This window comes from Dama dama, chromosome 18 (assembly GCF_033118175.1).
Source record: "Dama dama isolate Ldn47 chromosome 18, ASM3311817v1, whole genome shotgun sequence".
NCBI lineage: Eukaryota > Metazoa > Chordata > Mammalia > Artiodactyla > Cervidae > Dama > Dama dama.
The window spans coordinates 6,861,080-6,881,557 of record NC_083698.1 but is presented as its reverse complement, the minus strand read 5'-3'; the positions used below and the strand labels follow the sequence as shown (position 1 = coordinate 6,881,557).

The 20,478-nt window shown below is 46.0% G+C and overlaps 1 protein-coding gene across 1 annotated transcript in view; it reads left to right on the top strand.

Moving 5' to 3' along the window:
* The window catches only part of ABCA13 (ATP binding cassette subfamily A member 13), a 374,898-nt gene that overhangs the window by 333,209 nt on the left and 21,211 nt on the right, over nucleotides 1–20,478 (top strand). The window contains exons 57-59 of the mRNA XM_061166289.1: nucleotides 6,316–6,450; nucleotides 8,448–8,551; nucleotides 16,398–16,490. Coding sequence (XP_061022272.1) covers nucleotides 6,316–6,450; nucleotides 8,448–8,551; nucleotides 16,398–16,490 — 332 coding nt within the window. The remainder of the gene's footprint in view (nucleotides 1–6,315; nucleotides 6,451–8,447; nucleotides 8,552–16,397; nucleotides 16,491–20,478) is intronic.

Sequence of the window (20,478 nt, the reverse complement as noted above, 5' to 3'; positions counted from 1 at the left end):
CATGTGTGGATTTGGTGGGTGGATGGAAACGATGACTTCCTGTTGGGCGGGCTGCCAGCCGCATGCCTGGGCTCCTTGCTGGAGGGTTCTGCATCTCCTTTCTGGGGGCCCAGCGGGGCAGATGTGTGTGGGGAGCCACAGAGTCCCCCTTCCCTTCCGGGGTTGAGGGAGTGGGTGCCCCTGAGAGAACCAGAAGCAGCAGCCCTCTGTCTGCTTCCAGCTGCGGCCAGCGAGGCGGAGCTGAGAGTCTTGACTGACAGCTCAGGCCAGGGGGCGGCCTCAGACCGACAGGTGCTCGGGGAGTGGTTTTACCTCCTCTGCACCTCACTCTGGAGGGTGCGGGGTGCTGCTTGCCTGTCTAGACTCTGAAGTTGGAGCAGAAATAAGGGGCGTGTGGGATGCATTTTCAATGAGCTTCTGCAGGAGAAGGAGCAATCATGGGGTTCCCAGGAGACAAACCCACAGCCGTCGCCTTCACTGGCCCATGAAAATTCATTCTCTGTGCTGCCGTGCCGTGCCACAGCCTTCCTTTCTTATTTATGCTCTGTGCCTCTAAGTGAAACCAGAATGCAATCTCTCCATGTCCCTAGAGGGGTGCTAGTCCACTCACCCACCTCCCATCTCAATAAGGCAAAGACACGTGTCCGCCCAAAGGACCCTGCTCACCACAGTTTAAGCAGCTCTTGACATCCAGGGCTAGTCGCTGGCTTAGCCTTTAATGGGTGTTCATCTCCACCAGCTCCCCTGGCTGGTTTCTGATTAAAGAGGTGGATGCTTGGCGAGTGCTCTAAGCTAGCTCCTCTGTTGTCCCAGGGGGAAGCACGCCCTTTGAAAGCATTCTTGTTAAGAGAGTGAAGCTTGCTGACTTCCAGAGCAATCGCTTCTGATCCTCAGCTGTCTTACGAGCTCGCTGTGCTGAGCGCCTCCACAGAGAAAAGTTATCTTAATGGTCGCCAATTAGGAACTGGCTTCATTTCTTTCATGAAATGGCAAGTGATTTTGCAGATAGGATTGCTGCTTGCTCAGAGGTTTCTAAGATGTCAGCACATGTGTTCCAAGAGGAATTAGCTCCCCTGATGACAAATTCCCCTCTCCTGTAAATTTTAGAAATATGTGAAATATAGAAGAGGCTTGTCTGTTCCAATGCGCTCATCACTACGTGACCAGAAGGGATTTTGATAAAAGAGCAGAAAACAATGGTTTGGTTATTGTGAGCAAGGCACTGTTCTGTTTTACAGCAACCATTGGAGCTGCGCAGGGTGTATTCCTCATTTCAGAAATGGTGGGATGAGATGGTGAGATAGCATCACTGACTCACCGGACATAAATTTGAGCAAAGTCTGGGAAATAGAGGACAGAGGAGCCTGGTATGCTGCAGTCCACGGAGCCTCAAAGAGTCGAACACGGCTTAGTGACTGAACACGAACAGGATAGGAAGCCGCCCAAACCAGTGGCTGGGATGTGGGTGGTTTGTTTTAGCGCAGACGAACTTGCTCCAGAGTGTGGGTTCTCAGCACACTTGGGTGGCTGGTCGGTCAGACGGAGTTTCCAGTGCCCCGAATGGCTCAGTCTGATTTTCCGCACCCCGTGGGTGGCTGAAGAAGTGGAAACCATGAGATTTTGTCAGGGCTCCTCTGCCAGGGAGCTGCGCTGGGTTTCAGGACTCCCAGATCCTGTAGGCTGCCCTCCTGGTGTCTGCGCCGTACTGGGCCCTCTTCTCCACCTGTCCCCACTGTCACACGACACCCGCCCTTCTGTCTTCTGTGATTCTGGAGGCAGAGCCCCTCTGGCTCCGGGGAGGGTCCGCCCACAAGCGTCCCCCCTCAGAGCCCACCTGGGCCTGTCCAGCTTGGGGTCTCCAACGTATGGTTGTGTCACCCATTTCCGTGACCTTCCAAAAGTTCACTTTGGCACATGAAAAGATGCTCAACATCACTCATTATTAGAGAAATGCAAATCAAAACCACAATGAGGTACCATTACACGCCAGTCAGGATGGCTGCTATCCAAAAGTCTACAAGCAATAAATGCTGGAGAGGGTGTGGAGAAAAGGGAACCCTCTTACACTGTTGGTGGGAATGCAAACTAGTACAGCCGCTATGGAAAACAGTGTGGAGATTTCTTAAAAAACTGGAAATAGAACTGCCATATGACCCAGCAATCCCACTTCTGGGCATACACACTGAGGAAACCAGATCTGAAAGAGACACGTGCACCCCAATGTTCATCGCAGCACTGTTTATAATAGCCAGGACATGGAAGCAACCTAGATGCCCATCAGCAGATGAATGGATAAGGAAGCTGTGGTACATATACACCATGGAATATTACTCAGCCATGAAAAAGAATTCATTTGAACCAGTCCTAATGAGATGGATGAAGCTGGAGCCCATTATACAGAGTGAAGTAAGCCAGAAAGATAAAGAACATTACAGCATACTGACACATGTATATGGAATTTAGAAAGGTGATAACGATAACCCTATATGCAGAACAGAAAAAGAGACACAGAAATACAGAACAGACTTTTGAACTTTGTGGGAGAATGTGAGGGTGGGATATTTCAAAAGAACAGCATGTATGCTATCTATGGTGAAACAGATCACCAGCCCAGGTAGGATGCACGAGACAAGTGCTCCAGCCTGGTGCACTGGGAAGACCCAGAGGAATCGGGTGGAGAGGGAGGTGGGAGGGGGGATCGGGATTGGGAATACATGTAAATCCATGGCTGATTCATATCAATGTATGACAAAACCCACTGGAAAAAAAAAAAAACAAGTTGACTAGAAAAAAAAAAAAACAAAAAAAAAACAAAAGTTCAGTTTGGTAAGAAAAGGATGCTGTCTTCATTCAGCTTGAGTTTAGGCTCAGCAGATTGATGTAATCATTTAACTTTTTATCCCCCCATTGTCCACACTGCATGGTTTTGGATTGTATCCCTGTCTGAGCCTGAATTCAGTTAATCCAATTTTTAAAAACTTACATGAAGTTATAACAAAATGATTATAACATGGTCTGGATTGCTAGAGACACATGTAAGAAAATTTCAGAGTTAGAGACATATTCAAAACACCAAACCACACTGCCAGTGGGACAGGGCTGGGATTTCTGTATTTTTGTTTTCCCTGGAATAGATGAGGTAGGCCCTTAGCCATCTCTTCTTTGTTAATACCAGCAAACACCTTTCAGGGAAAAACCCTACTGCATCTTTCCACTTATTGTCTCCACAGATATCACTTGTCTCCCCAAATTTTCTTCTATTCCCAGTTTTCTTAGAAGGAGCTAGAAATTATAAGACAAGAGAGACAGGGGCCAGAAGGAAATAGAAGATCAGAAGGAAGGCATTCTGCCTTAAGCCCTTTGCTCCCGTTTTCTACTTAACGCTTCATTTTGATCTTTTAATCTCATGGAACATTTCAATGTGGTTATTGACACGTAAGCTCGTGGAAAAATTTTGGCTTTGGAATCAAATGGATGGTTGTATGAATCTCTGGGCAACTTATTTTGATTCAAATAATATTTATAGAAGTGCCATTATGTGTTAAAGATGATTAGAGATTGAGGCGATAAAAGTGAATAATCCCAAATTCTTGCCTTTAAGTGCAGTACAATTTCTAGAATTTATGGCAAGAAAATAGCTAGTAGCGGAGAGAGGTTCCATAACTATTGACATTTTGGCGTTTAGATGGTATTTTGCAACCGCAGTGACTAAGGCATTACGTTTGCCATTATTTTGACAGGACTACTAAGTGCAGGATAGACTGCAACAAAACACTTCTTATTAGACCATTTCAGTTATTTTTCTGAAAACATGACATTCCGAAAGTGGATCAGACTAATATGTCCATACCTGTATACTCTGGATTCCTTGCTATGGTTAACCAGTCCAGAATTTGAAGGCTGCAACACTTAACCTTTTGTGAAATTGGAAAAGCATGACACATGTTTCCTGATTTCATAAAAATTATCAGTTTGGTAGGTTTGTTCAGAAGTTCTCTTATCCTGCAGTGCACTTTTCTATAGCAACAGGCTCTGCTTTTATGATTCTCTTTATTTCACTTTTCTGTTCATCAGCTTTCATTTAGGTCATTTTCCCAGTGCGTCACTTTTCTGCCCCACAGCTGGTGGCGCTGCCTTCCAGGAGGAGTGAGCTTCCCAGCAGACTCTGCCTTCCCAGTTTCCTCCTGTTCACAGACAGAGCCGCCTCTTCCAGGAAGCCTTCCTGGCTGCCTTCTTTCATTTTCTATGTGGATGTCTACTTGGGGACTGGTTTTATTCTCTGGAAGACCCTCTCCGAGGGAGAAATCACCACAGTCTTTACTTCTCTGATTCCAGCCATCATCTCTCTGCCTCCCTCTCACAGGACTGCCTTTCACACTTCTGTCTGTCTTGAATCGCTTGTTTTGTTTGAACAACTTTTTACTTCATTCATTTGCTTTATGTTAGGGGCTTCCTAGGTGGTGCTAGTGGTAAAGAACCCACTTGCCAATGCAAGAGACATAAGAGATCCGAGTTCAATCCATGGGTCAGGAAGATCCCTTGGATGAGTGCATGGCAACCCACTTCAGTATTCTTGCCTGGAGAATCCCATGGACAGAAGCGCCTGGTGGGCTGCAGTCCATGGGGTTGCAAAGAGTTGGATACAGCTGAAGCAACTTAGCACACAGGCACTTTATGTTAATTGAAATTATTATACTTAATGGAGCTATGGAAAAGGATAGTACCTATAAACCCATCTGGGAAAACAATGTTATTTCCAAGATGAACAAACTACTGACTTCAAGATGTTATTCTTTGGCAGATCTCAGGGGATTTAAGACCATCCTCAGGAATCTCTGGGGCCTTGAAGTCTTCACCTCCTTGATTTATACTGTTTCACAACTAGACCAGTCATGGAGACTCTTAATTCTTTCTGGATCATTTTGAGGCTATACCAATAAAGTGAAAGAGCAGTTTATCATGAAAAGTGGAAATGGTACTTGTTCTGTCCTGTCCGACTCTTTGTGACCCCACGGACTGTAGCCCACCAGGCTCCTCTATTCATGGGATTTTCCAGGAAAGAATACTGGAGTAGGTAGCCATTCCCTTCTCCAGGGGATCTTCCTGACCCAGATCTCCTGCATTGCGGGTGGATTTTTTACTGTCTGAGTTATCAGGGAAGCCCCAGTTTATGTTAAGGAGTTTTTATTGGGTGGCCTAAATATTATCCTAATCTTTTTAGAAGTTCTTAATATTTCATCATTGCAATTACCACTGTTATTATTACTATCCCAACTTTTATACATTTATCAAAAAAAAGTGTATGTATGAGCTTAAAACTGTGCTCTATGGGGTTATTTAGAACACACACTTATTAGCTCACCCCTAGTCCTACAGAGGTTTCCCCACTTCTCTGATGTTTGAATTGAGGTACGATCTTGACCAGTTCAGTTACATGATGATACTGAATGAAACAAATCTATATTAATACTCCTAGGATCACAAGAGTTAAATAAAATTGTTTACAACATGTAAAAATCATGCATAGTTGAAAACAAAGGTTTCTTCGTCTTGGCTCCCAGAGGAACCAGTGCAGCCCGTAATCAGACAGAAAGAGTGCGAAGCAGCTAAGCTGGTGGTGGGGAGCTGTTTTCTGCTGGGAGGGAAGGAAAGGATCTGGGGCTTCCAGGAGGTATAAATGTGTGATGGGCTGCAAGGTGGAGGAGGAAGAGGAGCGGTAACCTTGCCTGATGTACCAGGGGGCTGGAGGTGCTCTGGTGATAGGCGGTCAGCATCCTCTGGACCTGATTAGAGGGTGCTCAGTGGTTGTGGATAAACAGGACACCCACTCTTCTTCTCTCTAAACTGAATTGAGTGTGCACTCTCTGGGGAAGAGTCTTCCTTTCTTGGCATATTGAGGGCTCCCCTTTGCTTCTGTGTCCCCTGAAGCTTCCTCTCCTCGGGTTTCACCCCCATCAGCTCCATCTTTGTCCTTGTTTGGCTCACCTGTGATTGCTCACCTCAGCATGGAGGTGTGTCCGACCCACGCTGGACCCCTTGCTGCTGGCCCTTGCTGCTCCCTGAACCCAAGATCTCAGGGTTCTGGCCATCAATTCCGTAACTCATAGGCTCAGAAAACCCAGCTTTGTCCAGGGGGGCTCTGCCTGTTCATTCCGAGCATCCTTGTGTCATGGGGGGGCGGGGTGTTCAGGAGCAGGGCTGAGTGTGGGTGTGGGCAGGGCAGGAGGAAGCAGGGCTCCAGGCCCAGAAACAGGTACCGGGGTGGGGGGACCCTTGGTGAATGGGGTGCCCTTACAGAGAGCTCCTCTTCTCCAGGTGGCTGGGGACCTCGTGAGGCGCCTCCATCTAGAAGCCCATGTGGACAAACCCGTGGCCACCTACAGTGGGGGGACCAAGAGGAAGCTGTCCACAGCCCTGGCCCTGCTGGGGAAACCCGACCTTCTCTTACTGGTGAGTAGAGGATGGAGCAGTGACATGCCAGTGTCTCCAGATAAAATGCTTTGATCTATCAGAGGTACTCCAGGGAGGATGTTCAAAATTTGCAATGTCACATTTCTGAACTAATAAATGCTTTGCCCTGAATCAACATTTTCCAAACAGAATCTATAGTACCATTGGAATTTTACTGAGATGAAGCAGACTCTTTGGAGTCCCTTTTATTTATCCAATTGAAGATTCCATAAAATCTTAACACTAAAGACAGTATTTTAAAAGAATACCAGAGCCTGCTTGTAATCTGAAAACCAAAGCATGCCTGTCCTCTGGCCTGTTGCTTTAAGTCTTCTCCTGCAGATATGATGGTCAGAGCTGTAGGGACTCTGTGCTGAATCTGAGGGTCGGGGTCACGGGGAGGGAAGAACTTTCGGGTGAGGGGAGGGCGTCCAGCAGGAGAGCAGAGCACAGACAGTGGACCTGAGCCATGGGCACTGAAATTAATCCAGTTTGGCTGGATAGAAGCATGAGTTAGAGGTGGCCTGGTTGTCAATAAACAGAGCCAATCGCTTTGCATTTCAAAAATAGCTAAGAGTAGTATCATTTAAATAATAAAAAGAAGTCATTATTTGTGGGCCATAGACTAGATTCTAACCATTAGAGGGCCACCCAGGGCTTCGCACTGGAAGGAAATCTGAGGAACATGGAACAGTATGGGAGACAAAAGACAGCCTTTCTTTGCCTGTTCTTGTTTGTTCAGTGGAGGCAGCGTTTCAGTGGGGGCACTTAAGGGAGATTCAGAAGACCTGAGTTGGAGATAGGGCCCCATTATCTGTGGAGTGTCTTCTGGAATCTGAGCTGGATTCTCCTCTTACTTGCCCTAAGCTTACTTTTTCCCAAGGTCCGGAATCAAAGACGACTGTGTAATTGCATCTTCTGAAACCGGGTAACCAAAGCTTACACTTGTGTGACTTTGCAGAAGACCTTTCCCTTACAAGAGGAGAGGCTGGCTTGCCTTTTTTTAAGAGTTCCCGGCGGGGCTGTTCCCTGCCTTCAGCAGGATCCTCTGCTCAGCCTTGCCCCCACATATCCTGCATTGGATGGGACTTTGGTCCTCAATCACACTCTCAGCTCGCTAGGTCTCCTGCTTGGGCGCAGTGACCTGGGTGGGGACTCACAAGTCCTGTGCATGTTTCCTCCTCATCTGAAATGGTCCTTGATGACAGTGTGTGTCTTTTGGAGTCCTTGGAGGCACCCTTGAAATCCTCCACATGAAGTGTTAGTGACGGGGGTGACTGTGAGTGTGTGCATCTGGTGGGGGATGTGCACTGAAGCACGCTCAGCATCCTCCCCAGAGACAGGACAAGTGTCCCCCTGCTGACCCTTGTGTGGAAATGTGGGGTGATGCTCCCACTCTCTCAGGGGAAGGTGGCCAATCATGCCTTCCACTTAGTTGGTTTATAACTACTCACCATGTCACATGATTTGCACGAAAGACCCAGCGTTTGCTTTCCTGTTCTGTGCCATTTTTTGTCCACTTTCCTTCTGTTTCTTTCTTTGGGGCAGTTGATGACCTCAGCTCTTAAGAAAAATACGTACGGTACTCCCTGACTGCAAGGGCACAGAAATGCATCAGGCAGCCTACACACATCTCTCTCTAAAGGGGTTCAGAGAAGAAGTGCTTGAGTGTTTATTGAAGGAGAAAGCTTCGGGTTTAAAAGAAACTTCACTGTCCTTGACGCTGTGAAATCAATGAAGCCTTTTTCTGCTCTTGTATATCTTCTAGAATAGATGCTTCTGGTGTTTTAAAGAGGTTGGGGTGCGTCAGGGCAGGCCTACCTCCCCGGGACTCCAAGAGGAGCCCAACAGACTTGAGGGCTCCTGGCATCTGCTGAGCACAGAGCGTGGCCTGGCGCTGGGACTGGATTTCCCTCTGGCCTGCCTGCTTGCACCGGGGGAGCGCATTCCCACGTGCCTTCTCCCCCGCCCCTCACCCTGTGTCCTCTCCCCTTTAGGATGAGCCCAGCTCCGGGATGGACCCCTGCTCCAAGCGGCACCTGTGGGAAGCGGTGAGGAAGGAGGCTGAGGCGGGCTGTGCTGTGGTCCTGAGTTCCCACAGGTGAGCCCGGCGGCTCCCAGACCGAGTGCGGTGCCCCCACCCGACCCGCTTGCCCCACGCAGCGCCGCCACACGATGCCACGTGTCACCCCTGACGTAGGTCGGGACACTGACCAGGGAGGGACCGGGTCACACATCCAGGCCGCCCCCGTGAGTGGGGCGGGGACTCCGAAGCCAGTGGCCCCCCAGTGACCACACTCTGACTGTCCGTCAGTCACGTCTGGAGAGGCGGGCGTCCTCCTCAGGCCCTTCTGCGACCAGTTTCAGCCCCTTTATTCCAGCATGAAAGTTAACTGAAATGAAAACTCAGCACGTTTCCAAACAGGGTCTCATGTTTTCTTCCTCACAGAATTAGTCTTGTGGTGAGGTTTTCACATCGTTGGCTTCTTTTCAGCTTTATGCTGCACTCTTCTGGGCCACAGAGTGATGCAGTTCTTTGGTTTCCTGAACTCACCGAGGGAGAGTGAGCACAGTGGTTTGGCTCATAAGCATTCTTTTTAAATTTTTTTTTTTTCAATTTTTATTGGAGTAGAGTTGATTTACGATGTGTTAGTTTCTCTTGTACAGCAAAATGAATCAGTTCTACATACGTATATGCCCTCCTTTTCAGATTCTTTTCCCTTACTGGTCTTTGCAGAGTGCTGAGGAGGGTTCTGGGCGCTCTACAGTAGGGCCTTATTGGTGGTCTGTTTTATACACAGCGGTGTATGTCCTGCAGTAGAGAGTGGCTTTAGAGTTTAGACGTGCTTGCTTCTGACTTGTAAGTCAAATGTGCCAGGAGCAAAATGTTAGCCATGGTGAAGGGTCTGGGATTCTTCCTTACTTGCAAGCTTACAGATTCACGTATGGGCTTCCTGTATGCTTCCAGAAGACAGGAGACTCATGGGTCAGAGAGAAGCAACCAGCATCAGTAAAGTCATCTGGTTCCCTGAGCCTGACTCACCCCAGGGATGCTGAAGGCTCCAACAGAGACCTGTGGGCCCCGGAGAGAAGCATGGCCCTGGGGACCCTCTGCTTGATAGTGGCTGACAAACCAGCCAGCTCTGCCCCTGGGGGCGGAGGGCCCTCACTGTGGGCACAGGCCCAGGTCAAGACCAGCCGGGATCTTGCAGGCTGGGGATTCCTAACCAGACCTGTGAGGGAGGAGGGGCCCTGAGGAGTGTCCCCCAGATTTCCTGAATGGATAAGTCTGAGCTGGAGTGAGTGGCTTGCTCCTTGTTGCTAGAAGTGAAACACAAAGCCAGCCTATCACTCAGGATGGGAGGTCTCCGAGGGGGTCCTGGGAGATGTTGCCATGACTGCGGCAGTGTCAGTTCCTGGAAAAGTAACACCTGTCAATCCAGGTGCGCAGACCCCGGAGGGAATGCTGTTAATAGAACTAATTCCCCTGGGAGTGCTGGGGCCGCCCTCGGGTCCAGGCGGAGTCAAGCCTCATCAGGAAGGATGCTGTTCACACCACTGCTTCCCCTTTTTGTTTGTTTTAACTTACACTCACTCAGTGATGGGCTTCCCGGGTGGCTCAGTGGTAAAGAATCTACCTGCCAGGCAGGAGACCTGCATTCAATCCCTGGCTCAGGAAGGTCCCCTCGAGAAGGAAACGGCAGCCCACTCCAGCATCCTTCCCTCTAGCATCCCGTAGACAGAGGCATGCTACAGCCCACAGTGTTGCAGAGTCAGACACGGCTGAGCAACTAAACAGCACAGCGGCACTCGTGATGCTTTGCTTGCTGCCCGACCTTCCTGAATTTTTTACTGTCAGACCTCAGGCTCCGTAGCCCAATCATGCCGACTCTTTGTGACCCTGTGGACCCACCAGGCTCCTCTGTCCATGGGATCCTCCAGGCAAGAATAGTGGAGTGGGTTGCCACCTCCTCCCCCAGGGCCTCTTCCCATCCTAGGGATTGAACCCCGGTCTCCTGCCTCTCTTGCATTGGCAGGTGGATTCTTTACTGCTGAGCCAGCAGGGAAGCCCTTACTGTCAGACTCACCACTGCCCTTTAAAAAAAGTTTCTTTGAGGTATGATTTATGTGCCATGTGACTTCTCCACTTTAAGTGCACCTTCCTGTGTGATTTTCATCACTGCAGTCCCGTGCCTCGTCATCCAGACCCAGTTCAGGGCGTCTCCATCACTTTGGAGCGTTCTCACTTAGCCCCCGTCCACTCCGGTCTGTCTGTCTCCATCAGCATGCCCTTCCTGGATCTCCATCCACGTGGAGTCATGTGACCCGTGATCGTTTGTGTGTGACTCTGTGTGAGAGTCAGCACTCGGAACCCAGCAGTGAGTGGTGTCCTCGGGGCAGCCGGACCGCGTGTGCGGCCCACTCCCCCATCCGGGCCCTTTGGGTCCCCACGCTCAGCCGTTCAGTGCAGGGTGCTGGCAACAGCCGCACACACGCCTTTGTCTAGACCCACGTTTCTAGTTCTCTTAGCGGTCTTTTTCTGGGTTGTACGGTAACTTGTGTTCAGCACTTTAGAAAGCTGCAGAGCTGTTCTCCGAAGCGTCAATCATTTTTTAATCCCAAGAACAATGACGGGACTTTCCAGGATCCCCACGCTGCCATCAACGCTGCTCGTCTTCCTGTTTGTAACCGTCCTGGTGATGTGTGGTTTTAACTTACATTTTCGTAATGAACATCTCTCCTCGCTGTCTGTTCACCTGCGTTGCTTCTTATAAGAAGCCAGCCGCTAACAAAGCCGATGCTCCCTGGATGTTCTGAGTCACTTTGTCTGACTCTCTCAAGATTTCCCGGTGCCTTTCAACACCTTGACTTTGATGTGTCGGGATGTAGATCTCTGTGTGTTCCACCTGGGTTTTGTTCATGCTTCTGGAGGATGAATCTATGAAAACTCTTTCTCCTGCAGTGAGCAGCTCCTGATGCTTCTGTCTAGTTGTTTTTTTTCAACTTTGTTTTCATTTTTTGAAGCCTGGGTGTTTTTGGAGCCACGCTACTTTTGTCCAGGAGAGTTGCCAGTTAGAGCCTTTGTTGGACTTTGGAGAAGGAAATGGCAACCCACTCCAGTGTTCTTGCCTGGAGAATCCCAGGGATGGAGGAGACTGCTGGGCTGCCGTCTGTGGGGTCGCACAGAGTCGGACACGACTGACTCGACTTAGCAGCAGCAGCAGCAGGCCTACAAGGATTCAGTCTCTGCTGTCATCCGAGTGTGGGCAAGGCGGGGCTTTCCCAGCTCAGGGCATTTTCTAGCCGGCTTGCTTTTGTCTTTCCTGGTCCCTCTGGTCTGTGTAGGGTGCACGCGGATGGCGGGCGGGGGGCCTCTGGGCTCACGTGGCGTGTGTGGCTGGCTTGGGCTTCTCCACCCTCCAGTGCTGTACATGCAGCCTCACGGGCTCCGCGCGTGACCCAGCCACAGGCCAGATGCTGAGCTGCTGGCCCTTTCTGCTTGTGGAGTCTGCAGTGTGGACGGTGTTGACAGGTGTGGGCTCTGCCCCGCCGTGCACAGGGCGTGCATCCTTCCACGGGGCAGAGACGCTGCCGACGCTCGTGGCCTGGCCCCTGCTAGGAGCTGCCTGTTGTGAGCCAGGATGCCACAGCCCACCCCCCTTCTTACCCTGGTTCAGCAGTTTGTCAGCTGTAACTCTTCCTCATATTGTCCTATGCTTTTGGTCAATTTCCAGAATTCTGAAACGTATCATTTTTGTTCACTTTGTCCGGTTTCTTAATTGTCTTTTGAACATGATTGCCCTTGGCAGTATGGCCGTTAGCTGAAAGTCCTGACTATGTTATTTTTTTTTTTTTTGTCTTTTTTCTGTTTCTATTCAGAAAATAAAATGTTACATCGAGATGAGTTAAATTCGGCAAATCCCTTACTTTATCATAATACATTCTTGCTTCCAGTGGCCATCTTTCTGTGCCAGTCCTGGGAACTCTGATTTCTGTTGTCATTCTGCCAGTACTTAGGGCCCCTAAGCTCTAAGACTGGGAACTCAGGTGTCACGTTAAAAGGTCTTTATAATTCTCATGTAACATGTAATTATTGCAGACAGCTCTCAGAAAGACCACATATCACTGTAATTTCTTTTTTATATCCTCCTGTTCATTTGGTCTCACATTAATGATGTATCCTTATTTCCAAAAATCTGTCTGTAGCCATACAACACGAAGGTCTAAGTGACTGACAGTGGAGAACAGGGCAGCCTTGGGTTGATCCCCCGATTCTAGGAAGTCTCTGAACTAGAGCTTCCTTTTGATTAGGAGTCCATCTCCCCCCTCCCCAAGTCCGTATCCTAGGGGGCCTATGGTGGAGAGCAGGGGTGGGACACAAAAGTAGGAGTGCTGCGTCCTAATTTACTGTCTATGAGGAATTAAAATCAGCCCAAGAGGGCCAGGCCTGCTTCCTCCTCACTCATCAGACGCTGATCTGAGAAGTTCACCATAGGCCGTCCCCTGTATACAAACGCGTTCCATTCTGAGAACACGTTTGCAAGTTCAATTTGTTTATGAGTCCGAAAAGTTAGCCTAGGTGCCCAACTAACACAATCAGGTCTCTAGTACTATCCTATGTAAGTTTATATAACTGTCTGCACGAGTAATAAATAAAAATCACAAACATAAAGCAGTTTCAATCTTACAGTGCCTTGAAAAGTACAGCAATACCAGCTACACCGCCGCTGCGTTCACACTTGTCCCCGGACACCCGGGGCTTGAGATAAACATACTGCCCTGCCGCACTATATCCCATACTGTATGCTGCACAAGAGCACAATCGTGCACAGAGGATGCACGCGTGTGACAGTGCATGCCAGACACGGGAACTAACTTACGTAATTGGACGTGTGAACACATGTTCATGTCTCTGAAAGTTTTTGACTTGAAGGTTTGTCTGTAGGGGGTTTACTGTATAAACACTTAAAGCTCTGAGTCACCTGACCCAGTCCCGTCCCTATCTGCTTCATCACCAAAAATAAACAGCATAGTGTTTATTTTTGAATAAATGGTCAGAGACTCCTTTCATTGTGTAGAACCTTGACTTTATGTATCGTTCCTGATGCTGAAGACCATCAGCATCTCAAATCTCTGCCTCTGGGTCAAGACTCTATAGAATCCCAAGTTTCCAGAGCATAGTTGTTCGATAGCAGATACTCAGGCAGTTGGAAATTGTGAGTCATTGTTCTGTGGCCTGAATTAATATCAATTGTTGTTGGGGTCCTGTGTTTAGGAAGGTCATATAGAAGTGACTAGATATTCTATCACTTTAATTAGAGACCTACTATGCACTCATATTAAAAAATGATATGGTTATTTTAAACTGAAATTAATTAGGAAACATAGAGAAAGACAACATCTGCATAGGAAAATATATAAAGCATACTTGGGATGTGAAGAGCCCTGAGACTTCATGTTAAGCTACTGTAACAAACACCCCCAATGACAGTGACCCAGACCAGACAAACATTTCTCTCCTGCATTCACAGTTCACACTGGGGGGCTGTGTCAGAGCCAACGGTCATCCAAGGACTCAGATTCTTTCCACCAAGTCCCTCACTCATCATCTTCAGTGTTGAGTTGACTCAGTAGCTGTGTCCATATCCCAGCTTATGGGAAGTGGAAAGATCAAAACCCAGGGCAAGTGGCTTGCCTACTTCAGTGTGACTCAGAAATTGTCCTTCACACTGACCTGTTTGGTCACATGTCCACCTCTGGTTGCATGGAAGGCTGACCGGTATAATCTTGATAAGAATATACACTGACCCAACGCACACACTGTTTTATGTTCATTCCCCAACAGGAAGACTACCATACTTTCTTTAGAATTTGTATAATACAACATGGTAAAAGAAGGAAAGAAATTCCACCTTTAATTCACTTTTCAGGTATTTGATAGTCATACATTTTTTTGTGCTTTTTCTTTTTTTTTAACATATATGTGCACTTTTCCTAACATGCATTGTCATTTTACCATTGCTAAGTCATTACCTTTTCCATATCCAATGAACTGACTTTGGAAACCCTCATTTCAATGGCTGACACACATATGGATGTACCCTCATTTATGTTTCTGTATTATTCTACTGTGGAACCTGTTTCTAGATTTTTTACAGTTATAGATAAGTTGTCCCATGCATTCATATTTTCTGTGTTTCCTAAGGTGAGTCCCTAGGAAAGGAATTTTTTGCAAATTGTTTTTCACCAAGGTATGCCAATGTTTTATTCCCAACAGTCATATGTACACTGACCTGTTTAAAATTATTGAGAGAGTGTCTAACTTTGGGGGTATTTTTTTGGATCTGAGAATTTATTTTTTTTATTCACACAGGAGATGGAGGGGAAAAGAATTTTTGTCTGTAACACACACAGGTATATGTGACAAATGCCTGTCAGGCTAGAAAATAGTTTTAAGATCACTTATCTGATGGTTTAGTTTGTAATTTATTGGTATGTTTATTACCCATGAATGATTTTTTTGAAAAGTCTATATATTATTTACCCTTTTTCCTCTCTTGAGTTTTTGTTTATTTTTACAGCAGTATATGTGAGTTCTTTGGGCTTCTGAGGTGGCACTAATGGTAATGAACTTGACTGCAAATGCAGGAGACATGAGTCACGGGTTCGATCCCTGTGACTCCTTTCCTGCCGTCAGGAAGATGCCCTGGAGGAGAGTCTGGCATTCCACTCCAATTTTCTTGCCTGGAGGATCCCATGGACAGAGGAGCCTGGCGGGCTACAGTCCATGGGGTCACAAAGAGTCAGACACAACTGAAGCAAGTTAGCACACACACACACATGAGTTTTTTTATAAGTACCTCAAATACCACCCTTTGTGTTTGTTGCAGTTTTTTAAATGTTACTTTGACATACTTACTAGAAATTCGTAGCTTTTCATTGTCAAGTATGTAAAACTTTTCCTTCACAGTTTATTCCATTGCTCTTATGCTTGGAATTGCGTTCCATTCTCTGGTCTGTATGTAAAATACTAATGTCTCATCTGCACTGTCATATTTTGTTACAAAGATCTTCCTTGTAATTCCTTAGCATACTGTCTCTTTTTAATTATTTAAGAAAATGTTAATATTTTCTGGAATGAGTCTTATTTTACTTCTCGTTTGACCTTTTTCTACCTCTCTCTAAATAATTTTAAAGTATATTTTAAAAATTGTTTTCAGTTTTTCTTGTGGGGAGTGATAAACTTTTGATCAGTATTATACTAAATTCTTCTTAAAATTTATATTATACTTTTATATATTTATAATGATATAATTGTAAATTTTAAATCTTGATAACATACTTCATATCAACATAATATTAGATTATATTACAAGCTAAGTTATAGTTACAAATTACAGTGTTATTTGTTATATATAACATACTGTATTAAAGTATGACTTTTGTTTATAGTTTATACAAAATTTATTTTATACTTGTTACATTTTATACTTGCATTATATTATTTATATTATAATGATTTTTAAACAGTTTTTCATTTAAACTGTATTTGTTATTTTCTCTCTTTCTGATATATCTTCCCACTGATTCAAAGTTTAATTTTCCATCAGTAAATCTTCTTTCTTTTCATAAGATTTCCATGTTTATGAAGGTCTTTCTGATCTATTTTGCATTTTTGTGCTGTTGCTAAAAGGTTTTCTCCTATATATTCAGTAACTGTTCTTCCTACTATATGGAAAGACTACTAATATTTTGGTTAATTGTGCAGCTGGCCATGTAAGTGGAGTCTTATCCATTTCCAGTGTGCTGTTTTGAGTTCTGTGAGGTTCCTGTATGGAAAGTCAGCTGATTTTCAGTAATGGTGTGTCTCTTTGCTTGCCCATCCCACTGTTGATTCGAGCCCTGAGTCTGGGGCTGCGGCTCACCCCTGGTCCTGTCTCCCGCAGCATGGAGGAGTGCGAGGCTGTGTGCACAAGGCTTGCCATCATGGTCCACGGCAGCTTCCGATGCCTGGGTTCCCCACAGCACATCAAAAACAGGTGCGTGCCGTCCTTTCATTTAGACGTCTGCTGTGAATTTGTAGCGGGACCGGTTATAGCCGGAGGGGCCCGAGGGTTGGCATGGTCCCAGACGGCCTGGGAGGGGAGACGGGGGCTGAGACGGGAAGGGCGTGTGTGAAACACCACCGCCAGGGGGCGCCCACTCTCAGCCCCACGGAGCTCAGCATTTCCCCACGAGGTCTTCTGCCCCCAAGGACACCCACTCTCTTTGTGGTGACCCTGGGAAGGTTCGAAATAGCACTGCAGAGTCAAGATGAAGCAGGACCAAAAACATCCTCACTGATGCACAGAGCCACATGGAAAGATTGTCCTAACACAGCCCTCTCCCAGAGCGGGTCAGTAACCTGTGCTGCACTTGGAGAAAGACCCCATGGATTCAGGGTGGTGAAAGAGGGTCCTTGTGGTTGCTTCCTAGTTCAGCTAATAAACTAGAGACTTTGTGCTTTGATACCTTAGATTTCTTCCTGGGTTAGTTGTCTTTTTTCCCATTTACTCTTTGGACTATTAATGATTTTGTAATCAAGTTGTATGAGTGTTTTTAGGTATTCATATAACTTAAAAAAATTCAGTGTTGCATAACTTAAAAAAATTCAGTGTTGCCAAGTTGTTTTCAACGTTTATAAGGCATGCCACATTTTATTGTGTTTTACTTGACTGCACTTCACAGATGCAGTGTTTTTTTCAAGTTGAAGGTTTGTGGCCGCCCTGCACCGAATAAGTCAGTTCGTACCATTTTCCCAACAGCATTTGCTCACTTTCTGTCTCTGTGTCACATTTTGGTAATTCTTGAAGTATTTCAGACCCTCCACTAGCAGCAAGATTATGAATCACTGAAGGCTCAGATGATAGCATTTTTTTTTTTTTTTAGCAACAATCTTTTTTAAAATTCAAGATATGTACATTTTTGGGCTTCCCTAGTGGCTCAGACAGTAAAGCCTGCCTGCAGTGTGGAAGACTCAGGTTTGATCCCTGGGTCGGGAAGGTCCCCTGGAGAAGGAAATGGTGACCCACTCCAGTATTTTTGCCTGGAAAATCCCATGGATGAAGGAGCCTAGCAGGCTACAGTCCGTGGGGTCGCAAAGAGTCAGATACAACTGAACGACTTCACATCACATGTACATTTTTAGACAATGCTGTTGTACACTTAATAGACTACAGTATAGCATAATTTTATATGCACTGAGAAGCCCCCCAAATCATGTAACCCCTGTAATTGTGGTATTTGCTGGATTGTAGTGGCCTAAACCAAACATGCAGTGTCTCTAAGGTCTGCCTGTCATTTCTTTTAAATGTATTGTTTAATCTGTCCCTTTTGACCTAGAGTAATTTATCCATGTATTTTGATAAATCTCTTTTCATTTATTCAGTGCTTTTAAAGTTGGAATTCCCTAGCGGAGATTTGTTAAATTTGTAATGTATTAGGTCGAAATATTTTTATTTTATGGAGGAAATAACAATGAATGCTTGGATTGAGATGCTGAGGTGGGAAGTGGACCGCTGTTTTCCCGTGGCTCAGAGTTGGGGGACCGCTTGCCTGCCACGCTCACTCTCACTTCAGGTCAATCCCTCATCAGATAGCCTGCTGGAAACTGCTCTCAGAATGTGCTCTGCTCACCTTTAATAAGGATCATCAAAAGAAAAATAATATTTCACGCTCCCTCACCTTTATGAATGCCCACATAAAGTTTTACAGCCCTTGCCTGATTGTTGGGTGATGTATGTCCGAGTTTGGCTGCTTGCCTTTCAAGAGATTTCCTGATGTCGCTGGGAGTGGCAGTTGAGAAGGCCCCTGGGAGGGGCGTCCTCTTCCCGCTCTGGTCTGTGCTCTCAGCGGCCGCTGAGGTTTAGGTCTGATAACAGGTAATGTGTCGCTCAGACAGTAAAGAATCTGTCTGCAATGCGGGAGACCTGGGTTCAGCCCCTGGGTTGGGAAGATCCCCTGGAGAAGGCAGTGGCAGCCTACTCCAGTATCCTTGCCTGGAGAGTTCCATGCACAGAGGAGCCTGGTGGGCTGCGGTCCGCGGGGTCACAGAGAGCGAGACACAGCTGGGCAGCTAGCGCTTCCACTTTCGACGCGTAACAGGGTTGAGAACAGATTGCCAGTAAGTGTGAGCAGTACAGTTTTGTTAGGAGAGATAGTTTGTGGGTTATTGACTGGAACCTTGAACTTAATAGATTCCAAAAATGGTTTGTGAAGTTGGTATTTTCTTGTGACAAACCGAGTGTATTTGTTTCCATGATATTGAGAAAAAGAATCCAGGGTCCATCGTAAAATGGGATGCTGGGCTTCGCAACCTGGGGTCACCCGTGTGGTGCTGCTCCTCTCCTCCGGGTGTGCGGGCTTCGGGAGACAGCTCGGGGAAGACGGTGCCCCCCAGAACCTCAGAGCCATCACGTCATGTCTGAGCCTGGGGGCGGGACCGGGTCCAGGTCTTCCCTCTGCCTCACTTCCTGGATGACACTGCCTCTTCTTGGGTGGTTTCCATGGACACACAGTTCTTGCTGCTCTGATTCTTTTTTTTAAAAATTAATTTATTTTTTTATTGAAGAATAATTGCTTTACAGAATTTTGTTCTTTTCTGTCAAACCTCAACATGGATCAGTCACAGGTATACATATATCCCTGCCCTTTTGAACTTCCCTCCCATCTCCCTCCCCATCCCACCTGTCTAGGTTGACACAGAGCCCCTGTTTGAGTTTCCTGAGCCTCACAGCAAATTCCCATTGGCTATCGGTTTCACATATGGTAATGTAAGTTTCCATGTTACTCTTTCCATACATCTCACCCTCTCCTCCCCCTCCCCATGTCCACAAGTCTATTCTCTATGTCTGTTTCTCCATTGCTGCCCTGCAAATAAGTTCTTTGGTACCATCTTTCTAGATCTGTATATATGCGTTAGTATATGATATTTATCTTTCTCTTTCTGACCTACTTCACTCTGTATATATAATAGGCTTTGGGTTAATCCACCTCATTATAACTGACTCAAATGCATTCCTTTTTATGGCTGAGTAATATTCCATTGTGTATAATGTGTCACAACTTCTTTATTCATTCATCTGTCGATGGACATCTAGGTTGCTTCCATGTTCAAGCTGTTGTAAATAGTGCTGCAATGAACAATGGGATACGTGTGTCTTTTTCAATTTTGGTTTCCTCAGGGTGTATAACTAAGAGTGGGATTGCTGGGTCATGTGGTAGTTTTATTCCTAGTTTTTTAAGGAACCTCCATACCATCATCCACAGTGGATATGTCAATTTACATTTCCACCAACAATGCAGGAGGGTTCCCGTTTCTCCACACCATCTCCAGTATGTATTGTTTGTAGACTTTTTGATGATGGCCATTTTGACCGGTATGAGGTGATATCTCATTGTAGTTTTGATTTGCATTTTTCTAATAATGAGTGATGATGAGCATCTTTTCATGTGTGTGTTAGCCATCTCTATGTCTTCTTAGGAGAAATGTCTGTTTAGGTCTTTATCCCACTTTTTGATCGGATTGTTTGTTTTTCTTGGTATTGAGTTGTATGAGCTGCTTGTATATTCTGGAAATGAATCCTTTGTCAGTTGTTTCATTTGCTATTATTTTCTCCCATTCTGAGGGCTGTCTCTTCACCTTGCTTATAGTTTCCTTTGCTGTGCAAAAGCTTTTAAGTTTAATCAGGTCCCACTTGTTTACTTTTGTTTTTATTTCCATTACTCTAGGAGGTGGGTCATAGAGGATCTTGCTTTGATTTATGTCATCGAGTGTTCTGCCTATGTTTTCCTCTAAGAGTTCTATAGTTTCTGGTCTTACATTTATGTCTTTAATCCATTTTGAGTTTATCTTTGTGTGTGGTGTTAGGTCTGATTCCTTTCTTTTTAAAAGAGTTTATTTACTTTTAATTGGAGGATAATTCCTTTACAATATTGTGTTGGTTTCTCCACCTTTGCTCATTTAAATTTCTTTCCTGGACCCAAAGG